Below are 12,050 nucleotides of genomic sequence, written 5' to 3' on the forward strand. Positions count from 1 at the left end.
GGTATTCTCGAAGCTGGAGCGGTTCGGTGCTTGTACGCGTTAAACAAACAAACAACTTGTGAGGGGTCCTTACGTGGAGGATTCTTTTAATTATGTCGAGGGAAGACCTGCGCTAGTGCTGCGGCACAGAGCATTAAGGAAGCTAATTCTCATGTTTGCTCATTTGCGAGTGGTGTTAATGCAATTATTAATAAAATGCCAACGTGCAGTGCTTAAAGAGCCGAGAAGGATTGTTAAAGCACACAAGTACTGGAGTACTCATACAAACTTGACGTGAATCCACTGAGGCTGTGGCATGTGTTCCTGTCTGTTGTGCTGTGTCCTTCAGACGTTCTTGTTGCTTTTGTGCTTGCTGTTGAGGTCCCTACAGAGATTTAGTAGAGTGTGGGGTCTTGCATACACAGGGCAATTGGTATAAAGGGGCATTAATCTTCCCCAATTTTGTACTTACATGCACCTGCAGGGCCTGTGTAGGAGTAAGAGCTTTGCAGGTTTCCCAGCCAGAAGTTGCTTTGTTTTGATTAGGTTTCCTCTTTCTTACCTGCGATACTTTTAGCCTAAATCGTTAACTTGTTTAAGCCATTTGTTACTTTAGAAGTGCATTGTAAACTATAAACGTTTGTTGTTGCAGCTGGAAGTGAAAAATGCGGGCTTACACACCAAATGTTCCCTCGGTCCTTTACTAGTGTCATAAAAAAAAAAAGAAAAAAAGAAAGAAATTCATCAGTGTGCCAGAGAACAAAGACGATGTCGAGGCATTTGCCCTCAGCGAAACTAGTTAGAATTTTATCGTTGTTAGTGATGAGATAGCAAGTGCTGAATGTGACTTCTTTTCATTTGTCAAAACAAAAATACAAACCAAACTTGCAAGTAAATGATAGTTACTGATTTTTTCAAGCTCTGGGCAAGATAACCTTAGCTAGAATGTACCTAAGGTTAAGAATTATAGACATACTCAAGCTGTAATTGTAAACCTGAGTGGTGTTACTTGGCAGTAACTTACTAAGTGTTGTATACAAGGAAATACTAATTTTTTTGCTACTGAGAAGTACTTCGAAGAAATTCAGATCCTGTTATAGCTTGAAAGTTGTTGCACTTCATGGCAGCTCCTTGTCAAAGCATGAAGATTGGATATGTTTGGGTTCTGGAGACAGTTCGGGTCTCATACAGCACCCATGAAATACCTTTTACATTTCCTGTTCAGTGTTTCTGTTTAAAGAATGAGTTGGGTCTTGCTGTCTGCATTTGTGTGTTAATGAGTTTTGGTTTTTTTTTTTTAATTAACTGTATCTGTTAAAATACAAATGAAGTAGGTAGATGTCAAAACAAGTGACATAACACTTATATTAAAGTGTGATCTATTTTGTAGCCTTAAATTGGAATGTGAGAAACTGGCAAGCGAAAAGACAGAAATGCAGAGGCACTATGTGATGGTAAGTATATTTGTTTTTTCTTTATTTCGGTAAATATCTCCTAATACAATGTAAAGCAGCATAAGAAAATAACGTGTGCTCCTTTATTTGCAGTATTATGAAATGTCGTATGGATTAAACATTGAAATGCACAAACAGGTAAGGCATTTTGTTTTCTAAACCACAGAATCTGCAGTCTGTCTAGTGCATTTAAATGTAGCTGTTCTCTTTGTGTTCGGGTGACTATATCATGTGTCTGAATCAATAGGCTGATTTGTAGCTGTGATTAGTAAACCTTTGCCTACCTGCTGTCAAATGATGTATAGATTAGGTTGAGTGACAAGGCTTTCTTGGTATTGGTCGTGAAAGACGTTGGCAAAAATAGGAAAGGTCTTGTGTCCGTGGTTTCAAAAATATAATTCAGTGCTTTATGTGGTTTTATTTTGTTAGTGAGCCTTTGATGTGTAGAACTGGTCTTATGCGTGTGTAGCATATGTAGTGATAGTTGCTCCAATCCTTGCCATTCAAAGGTATGAAAAGATCAGTGACTTGGAAAGCTCTAGTTATGACTATGAGTTTGCAAGTTCCCATAAAATTCACACTTATGGCCACTATTATGGTGAATAAAAAGAGTATTGAACTGGAACAAGACACTAAGGACCTCATAAGAGAAGAAAAGCTAAATGATTGCTCAGCCCAGAGGACCCTCAATTGAGTAGTCATTGTCTGCCAAATAAAGCATTAATGGCAGGGTGTAAGTATTCTGTAGATACGCTGACATTCACTTTTTCATCAAAATGCTGGTACAATAAGTCTTTCAGAGATCGATGGCCTCTTTAAAAAAATTATCATTAGATGAAGTTGCACAGTTGGACACATTTCAAAGTGCAACAATACAATTCTTTCTTGATGTGTATGTGCTATTTCATCTAAAACTCTTGTTTCATTAAATTAAAGAGCATGGCTGACCGGCTAGGGCACAGCGAAGAAATTGATTAGTTCAGGCTTCAGATCTTGAGTATATTCAAAGACTTTCATTAAGCAAGTGAATTGCAGAGTTGAATTTTGCTTTTGTAACTCTGAACTCTTTGATATTTTTTTGTTTTGGTTTTTTTCCCCCCTAAAAATATTGATAAGGTGGTATTGCAGTTCCATGATAACTTTCTGTCTGCAAAGCTGGTAGGTATTTTCTTGTTTTTTAGAGGAATGCATGTTCGAATCCAAAATGCTGGTAAAAGAAGAAATATTATGACACCTTGTTTTCTTTTAAAAGTAATGCAATGAATAGGAAGGCAGCACAACTAGAGTAGTGTTTGAATTGGTTCTGTACTGTATCTTGTATTAGTCTTCTTGTGTCTTGTATTGTAGGAGAAAGTCAGTTTTTCTGTAAGGTGGCTTTTTCAGGCTTTGTGATTTTGGAGACTTCTTTCTTGGATTTTGTGTTCTGGTTTTTGATTTTTTTTTTCTGCTCCTAAACAATTTTTTGGCACATTAACCTGTGAGGAAGCCAATGTCCGTATAGGAACCGCATTTGGTGCAAAGTGGGTGTTGGTTTTGGAAGATCATTCAGGAGAATGTGTGATTTCAGTAAATGTACTAGGAATTAACTTTAGGTAAAAATCAATTAAGCCCACAAGATTAAAGAGTGTCAGAACTGAGGTTTCCACTTTGACCTTAACATCTGTGTATTGCAAGGGTTTAATGTTCTGTATATATGGTAACTATAATTACATACCCAGTAGGCAGTGATACTTCAGAAGCTTTTAAGGTTTTTGGCAGAGCATTATACCTATGTTGGTTCTAGCCAGGGAGAGTAGAGCAACTTGCTCTGTGTATGTTGTTAAGAAAATAATAAGCTTTTGAAGGCATAAATACATTTCCCTGGATGTGAATCTCAGATATTATGTTTTTACATGTTAAGTAATTCTAACTTCCAATAAAAGTAGCACCTTCATTTTAAAGACTCTTGATTTAGGTGCCTGAAGTGAGGATGCCAAATGGTGTTACAGTTCAGTATGTAGGTGGCCTTAGATTACAGGAAACAAAAAAGCCTACCGGTGACATTCTTCTGAATCTGCACTGCTAACAATAAGTTCTGAGGAGGCTTTTGGCAGATAGTAATCATAATTCTTATTAAAAACCGGTGACGTCTAGCCCCAAGGGTGTAGCCAGGCTCAAATTGATGCTTTTTGCTGGCTGATCACCAGCATGGCCTAAGTGCTCATTATGTTGTAGAGAGGGCCTTTGGAGCTCTCATTATGTTTGACAGGAGTTCTCTCTAGGGGGAAACTGGGCATTAGCTAGACTCCTGACAGGCTGAAATTATTCCTGCTTTAAGGCTTATAACCAAATGCTAGCAAGGCATCATCAGGGGACATGAAAAATTGTCATTTCTGACAACATCTTTGTTACTGAAAAATGCAGTGATGGGGAAACTTTCCACTGAGCAAGCTTTAACGTTTTTAAGGCCTGCCTCCTATGTGGATGCTGCACTCTGTGTGAAGCCCTTCAGAGTGCTTGGGTTGCTGATTGAAAACCAAAAAATTACACTGCATACACTGTGTACATCACTGTTAAGGTAGAACCGCTTTGATGATAAAGTGAAGTAGTTGCAGTTTGCCTGCATATGAAAGGGTCGACTACTTCTGCTGATACAACTGTATCAGTACTTCCCTCTTTATTTAATTTGGTATTCTATTATAATTTGACCAAAACAGTTAGTCAAGACTTGACTGTTGCTATAAACAGACTTAATTAGGATGAATGTTCCATACACAAACAGCTTTACTGAAGAGCTTTTCACTTGAATATGTTGCATTTGAGTCCAGAAATGGCCATGGTAAAGATTCCTTCACAACTTTAGCTTTGGCATGACACTTCACAGAGTTTATTGCATAACTGTGTACTTAAATTGACATGCTGCTGCATTTCAACCTGCTGACTGAACAGTGTTCAGGAAATAATCATTTTTGGCATATTTGTGCCTGGTTTGTAGGTTTGGGTGGTTTTGGGGGCTTTTTTTTGGGGGGTGTCTTGTTTCTATGTGTGTTTTTCTTATTTTTTAAGAAATAACCTCAGAAATTAAGAGGATGCTGTGTGTTAATTCTTACATGTTTGCACAGAAATTACTTTAAGGTGAATAGTTACTAAGTTTTGCATACCTGAAAAGGAGACTAGCACCTGAGGATTTGTTTAGGTTAAATGCATTTGATTCACATATTGTTTTCATATGTGTCAAGGGGACAGAATAATTAAGGATGTTTTGTGTGGTCTTAAGTTTCTCTTTTGTGTTATACTGTCCAGGTCAGATCTTCTCCACCGTGACATCTGTGGCTGCAAAGCAGATTGGGGGAAGTTCTGTTTAATATCTTTATTGATGATCTGGATGACAAGATTGAGTGCCTCCTCAGTAATTCTTGCAGATGACATCAAACTGGGGGGAGTGTTGACCTGCTGGAGGGCAGGCAGGCTGTGCAGAGGGACCTGGGCAGGCTGGAGCGATGGGCCGAGGCCATTCCTGTGAGGTTCAACAGGGCTCAGTGCCGGGTCCTGCCCTTGGGTCACAGCAGCCCCACACAGCGCTACAGGCTGGGGCAGAGCGGCTGGAAAGGGCCTGGTGGGAAAGGGCCTGGGGGTGCTGGTCCACAGCCGGCTGGGCGTGAGCCAGCAGTGTGCCCAGGTGGCCAAGGCGGCCAGCAGCACCCTGGCTGGTACCAGACACGGTGTGGCCAGCGGGACCAGGGCAGCGATGGTCCCCCTGTACTGGGCACTGGTGAGGCCGCACCTCGAACGCTGTGTTCAGGTTTGGGCCCCTCGCTGCAAGAGGGACGCTGAGGTGCTGCAGCGTGGCCAGAGCGGGCAGCGAGGCTGGTGCAGGGTCTGGGGCACAAGGCTGGTGGGGAGCGGCTGAGGGAACGGGGACTGTTGAGTCTGGAGAGGAGGAGACTCAGGAAGCTCTCTACAACTACCTGAAAGAAGGTTGTAGTGTTGTGAGTGTGGGTCTCTTCTCCCAAGTAGCAAGCAGTAGGACAAGAGGAAATGACTTCAAGTTATGCCAGGGGAGGTTTAGATTGGATATGAGGGAAAAATTTCTTCACTGAAAGGCTGGTGAAGGATTGGAAGAGGTTGACAGGGAAGTGCTGGAATCACCATCCCTGGTGAGGACCTTAGTTACATGGTTTAGTGCCACGCTTGGCAGTGCTAGGTTAAAGATTGAACTTGATCTCAAAGGTCTTTTCCAGCCTAAATGATTCTATGATCAGCTGCTAGGGCCAAGATGTAACGTTGGTTGGGTGTTACAGAATACCACTGTACAAGGTTACTGCCCCTGGCTATTAGAAAATAACCTTTTTATTTTAACCAGGTCTGTCATCTTATGTCATAAGTCAGAAGATAAGGCTTCCGGTGCATTTAATACCTGGATTGTTTAGGTGCAAGATTAGGTTTTGTTCAGTGGCAGGCAGCCAAAGAAAGGAAAATTCATTGCCGCTGAACCAATTGACAGACTGTATAAACTACGGTAGTATCTGGGTTTCAGCTCTCCCAGCAGTGACAGCTTGGTTTCCTTCTCTTTGGGTGGGTTATTGTGTTCTCTCTGACCTGTCAGGAGGCAGACCTGTCATTCAGTACTTTGCCTCTTATAGAAGAGTATACAAACTCCAAAACTGTGTATGTTAACCAGTTGTACAAGAGTTAAATGACTGTTTCAGCCTGGACTGTTTTGTGGCATATTTTCTAATGTTCCACAGCAAAGGACAGAATCTTCTACTGGTATCTCATTAGAATATCAGTCTTCAGGAGTGGGTTTAATAGAAGGGAATTAAGAGCTTAGTTAGCTCTCTACAGTTCCTGAGTAGGATGGCTGTGCTGTTAAAAGGGATTTGAAGATAAATTAATTTTTTTTTCCTACTTGCAGTTTAATTATTGGAATGAAAGACTTGATGATTCCTTAAGGTTTTGGTAGTATGCAGTAAGTGTTTCAAGAGCATTTTACCGTTGGAAGTGCCACATAAGACATGTAAAACCTGTTTTTTTTTAAAGAGAAAATGGTAAGGTTGGTTGGGACATAATACTTTTCACTCAAAAATTGTACTTTATTTTACTGCATGCAGCCATTTCAGCCACAGAGTTGCCAGTTTGAGTGTGGAGGAAAGACTAGGGTAATGACCTCAACTTTCTTGACTTTTGGACCACGTTCCAGCTCAAGGTCAGCATTATCGTGAGGGAGTTATCTGACAGATTCAGGACACTGTGTGAAATAAGTCTCCATGTGGCTTTTAGATAACCATATTGTCAGATACCATCTATTATGTCAACGCCATATACAACTTAATCTCTGAAGTATGTCACAGTGTAAACACAGTACATATGTTAAATACCGTCTGATCATCTCACATTTTAGACTTGGTCTGCCAAATTTCAGGTTCCTCATAATCATGGAGGGAGAGAGAAAACCTGTTCCTACCGGCTACATTTTTAAATTTCCCTTGCTTTGCTGTAACTTACATTGCCAAATGTCTGTTGATTTACAAACTTTACAGATTGCTTCAAATGGGCAAAAAAAAAAAAAAAATGTCCTGGTATCTTCTGGGGCAGGGAGAAGAGTAAGATGGAAGATAACTTTGTGAATGAGTGGTAACCTTCTGTCACAACAGATTCTAGGGAAAAAGCTGAACGCTTTTCCCCCTTCTGCTGGTTGTTACACCAAGTCAAGCTGAGCATGTTAATTGCCTTTTCTCCCACCCTGCTCCAGCAAGTGTTTGTGGCAAAGTAGTAAAATAGCATTGTGTCTCTGGTGCAAAGTGGAAGATAGGATCTTTTAGCTTTGATAGTACGTCACCATTGGCATACAGTAAAAGCCTTTAGAAACACTTTTAGATTAACTGGTGCTTATCAGAAGACTGCACAATACTGTTCTGTTAAAAAACGGTAACAGCTTTGAGTAGAACTAATGAGTTTGTTTCCACTTGAAGTAAGATTTGGGGATATTTAATGGCAGTTATGTCAAACACTACTATTTTTGTCTTTTGCATCACACTTGTTACTTGGACTCTGATTGTAACTATTCAAGCAATAGTAGTTGCTCACATAGTTCCTTCCAGAAAGGGGAAAGCCAACAGCTGATGGAGAATTCTTGGTTTTTCAGCATGTATTTGTCAGAATAGCTTAAGAGATCAGACATTATTACTTGAAGGCCATGGCTTGCTTGTAAATTACTTGCAGGTTGGTCCCAATGTCAATCTGAACTTGGAACCTGTGCTTTTGTAAGTATCAAATTTCGATCTTAAGTATTTTGTGGAGGAGTTGTGTGACCTCTCTGGGCAGCACTTTCCAGTGTTTGACCCTCCTTCATTGTGAAGAGTTTTTTCCTTCACTAACTGGGACTTTGCCTTTCTGCACTGGTGACTATTGCCTGCCTTTTGTTCTTCTGCTGTGCACCTCTAAGAAAAGTGTGGGTTTGTCTTCTCCATAATCATGTCTACATTGGTGTCATGGTTTAACCCCAGCTGGCAACTAAGTACCATGCAGCTGCCTGCTCACTACCATCCTTCCACTCAGCCCTCAGTGGGATGGGGAGGACAGTCGAGAAAAAAGTCAAACTCATGCATTGAGGTAAGAATAATTTAATAATTGAAATAAAATAACATATTATAATAATAACAATTGTAATTAAAAGGAGAGAGAGAGAGAGAGAAGGCGAGAGGAATAAAACCCAAAAGAAAAAAAACCCCCACAAGTGATGTACGATACAGTTGGTCACCTCCTGCTGACTGATGCCTAGCCAGTCCCTGAGCAGCAATCAGCAAGTCCTGGCCAACTACCCCTGTTTATATAGTCAGCAAGACATATGGTATGGAATATCCCTTTGGCTAGTTTAGGTCAGCTGTCCTGGCTCTGCTTCCTCCTGGTTTCTTGTGGACCTGCTCACTGACAGAGCATGGGAAACTTCTGGATTAAAGTAAGCACTACTCAGCAACAACTGAAACATCAGTGTGTTATCAACTTTATTCTTGTACTAAATCAAAAGCACAGTACTGCACCAGCTACTAAGGAGAAAATTAACTATCCCAGCTGAAACCAGGACAGTCTGCAGTTGGATGTCCTCTTCCATTAATCCTTTTCTTCTTGAAACTTAATTTCTTCCTGGTACATGTGTGCTTCGATTCCCTGATTATCTTACTGGTCACTTAGTGACTTGTTCCAGTTTGGCAACATGTTCCTTTATGTCAAAGAAGGGGAACAGAAAGGGGAACAATTTCTTTTAATCAGCCAGCTGGTTACAGTCATACTGTTGCATCCTAGTATGAGGTGCAGCCTTCATCAACACAAGGGTGTGGGGCTGAATGCATATTCAACTTGTCCTCCAGGACACCTGTGCCCTGTTCTGCAAAACTGCTTGCTCTAATGTGTTTCCACCCTGGCTGTGCTGTTGTGGGGAGGAGGTTGTCCCAGGTGTAGGACAAAACCCAACCTTTGTTTGCTTTGAACCTTATTTGCACTGTATTTGATAGCCCCCAGTTCTCAGGATAGACAAGTTGTTGATGCCTAGCTGCTTTTTCAATGCACTCAAAATATTGTCTCTCTCTCATAACCCATCTGTACTGACTCCTTTTCAGGTTGGGCAGTCCCAGCCTATGCAGTTGTGTAGCTTTCCTTGATCATATTCCTTGCTTTTCCCTCAATCTTTTTCATTTTTAGCTTAGCCTGTTGAAATGAAGGGGATAGAACTACATGTAATTCCCAGGGTGCAGGTGAACCAGCGATTTATGTTATCACATTATTTTGTTTTCTGGATTTTTTTTTTTTTTTTTCTTCTTAGTAAAGTTCCCCATATCCAATTTCTCTTTTGGCTGCCATAAAATGCTGAACTGCTGGACTCTCTTTTCATGTTTGAGTTCTTGCTGATGAATGATGATCGTAGGCTCAGGAGCCATCATTTTACATTGAGTCTATGGGTGGTTACTCCCAGTGTGTGTAAATTTTGTATATATGCAATTCTTTTCATAGCCCATTTAAACTTGTAAGTCTCATTGCAGTTCTTGAGCCATTGTTTTTACTTTGAATTCTCTTATGGAGCACTCACTGCTTACTCACCGCTTGCCGTCTTTTCTAGTCTGCACTGCTGAACATATTCATAAAGGAGATTGTAGTGAAGGCTCCTATGGAACTCCACTGGTGACCTGTTTATGGCATAGTGCTGGAGATGACTGAAGAGTAGCTTAGAGCTTGCTGAAATAGTTTATTCTTAACTGAATGCTTTGAATCCGACTAAGAACAATGTTGAATTCTCTTGTTTGGAACCATAATCACAGTATGTTTAAATGGAATTGTAGTAGAATTTATTATAGTTTATAGCATTATTTCATAGGGTAATAGTATTTTAACTTTGTAAGTGTTGAGCATTATTTTAGTGGTTAGCAAGCTATGAAATGTACTTTCTAGTATGGGGAAAACATTTCAGGAAATTTATCAGATTGGGTTTCACTGAACTTTTCATAATGATGATAGTATACTGTGGCTAATGATAAATTGCACAGTGTCTAAGAGGAGTCTGTTCTGTAATTGGGCATTGGCTGAGTTTCTCTCACCTGTTCTTTATGTTCTTCAGATGTGTGAACAAATTAGCACAGATGATATAAATTACAGATTAAAGTTCTTTGAGGGGTGCTGAGTAGTAATCTTTATCAGGGCTGCATATCTGGAAATAGTTTGTGCTTCTTAGGTGATCCAAAGAGCTAACTAGCCTTTTTGACTATGTGATAAAACAGAAAATTGAAGTTAAATTGTGTTTTGGTGTAGGGTTATTTTGCTTCTTTTGGTTTTGGGGTTTTCTTTGCCCTCCTCCCCCAGACACATGGGTGTTCTTTTTCCTGTTTTGTCTTTTTTTATTCCTCTTGAAGCTTTTTGATGTTTGTGTAAACAGTTGGTCAAAGCAACTTACATGTAAGGTGGCCAGTCAGTGTATTGACAAGAACAGACACAACAGAAAACTGCATTAGGAGGCAAGCCATTGGGATTTGCAGTAAATATATTACAGAACTCAAGTGAATTGCCGATACTGCTTGTTTAGCAGTTTGCAAGGGCAATGTTAGTATGGATTTTTGAATTAGAAGGGAAGGACTGTTCTTTCTCTGTGCTGGAACATCTAGTTGATGGCTAAGGATAAAATTGATTTAGAGAACAAAATGCTGCTGCCTCTGTTTGTGCCATTTAAAAGGTTTCTATGGATTAGCAGACAAAACCAAAAATAGCTTCCAGTTTTGGAGAAGGGGAGCAAGAATGAGTATGCTTGTTCAGCTGTGCCTTGATTAGGTACTAAGTCTATGAGGAAACCTGCAGTTGTTAGGTCAAGAAAAGGAGAAGACATCTGAAACTGGGTGGTTGTAATGATCTGCAGAAATCTGCCTATTTATGAAATGGTTTAAGTGTTCTAAAATACCTGAATTTCTGTGCTTTCTGCTTCATGGTATGATGTCCTCAACTTTATTAAATGTAAAAGTTTGCGATAAATTCCTGAGGGATGGGAATGAAAACGCCATAATTTCTTGGGAAACATAACTAATAGGAAAGTCATTCTTTTGTGGGGTTGTCACAGTAGTTTCTGTTTACGTTTTTTGTTTTGTTAAAAAAAAAAAAGCTGAAACACTTAACCGGCGAGTCTGAGTGCAAGGTCATTCTGAATTTGTTTTTGTAACTGGCTATAAGGTTTCCAGCTGTTATTTTGCAGACAGCTGGCTGTCTGGCCTCGAATGATGGACATAAATTGCCAGTTAAGAGAATGCAAAATCTTTAATTAACAAGACCTATGGGAAGCTCTTAGGTTGTTTCTTTAAACTGAAATATTGTCTCACAAATGGAGTTTGTTACGTAGTGTCCAAAGAGCAGCTCTGACAGAGCCAAGATACCATTTGTTGTATGTCGATGCAGAGATGGGTGCTAGGTGGCAATCCACACCGCTAGCACACCGCTTAACACATAGCATAACTACTTTTTTATATACTTTGAACTATTGTAAACAATTACATTTAGCCACACTTAATTCTCACTTGTTCTTGTGAGCTTCACCTGCATTTAAAGGTACAGCTTCCCCCCAGCCTCACCTGTTTTGTGGGGAGGGGTCTTTTTTTAGTCTGGGGCTTTCTTTGCTCAAGGGCGGAGCTTTTAATATACTAAGTAGGATAGTTACGCATAGTTCCAGTAATTTTCTGTTTGGTCTCAACCGTGTGGTTTTCCTTGATCTTCTTTTGTTATGTCCCAGCTTGACATATTTACGGAGACTGTTCCTTCTCCCAAGGTTGTGTTTTGTTAACTGCTTGTAACATTCTGTTTTTCAAATTCTTTCTTGTTTTTCATTGTAGATATTTACATACTCTGTGTAAAGTTCAAGTCTGATCTAATACGAACCAGTCTACATTATGAACTGCAGAATCACAGCACTGGAAAGGACCTAGTGCCTCTCTTGTGTCCTAGCAGGATCAGCTATACCAGTGTCATTGCTGATAGGGTGCTTGTCCTGTTAGCAAAGACAGTAATAGTGGTGACTTGTAAGCTCTGTAGGTAGCAGAGGGAGAGCAGGTCATTCCCTTGCCTTCCAGAACCTTTTTCTATACCCCTAGAGTCTAATGTTCATTTTCTGAA

The 12,050-nt window shown here is 40.1% G+C and overlaps 1 protein-coding gene across 5 annotated transcripts in view; it reads left to right on the forward strand.

The window, feature by feature from the left end:
- The window catches only part of TLE1 (TLE family member 1, transcriptional corepressor), a 98,753-nt gene that overhangs the window by 1,067 nt on the left and 85,636 nt on the right, over window positions 1-12,050 (forward strand). For all 5 annotated transcript variants that reach the window (XR_005825746.1, XM_040580839.1, XM_040580842.1 and 2 more), the window contains exons 3-4: window positions 1,370-1,433; window positions 1,527-1,571. Coding sequence is in view for 4 of the 5 variants with exons in the window: in XM_040580839.1 (XP_040436773.1) it covers window positions 1,370-1,433; window positions 1,527-1,571 (109 nt within the window). In the remaining variant the exon portion in view is untranslated. The remainder of the gene's footprint in view (window positions 1-1,369; window positions 1,434-1,526; window positions 1,572-12,050) is intronic.

This window comes from Falco naumanni, chromosome Z (genome assembly GCF_017639655.2).
Source record: "Falco naumanni isolate bFalNau1 chromosome Z, bFalNau1.pat, whole genome shotgun sequence".
Lineage (NCBI taxonomy): Eukaryota > Metazoa > Chordata > Aves > Falconiformes > Falconidae > Falco > Falco naumanni.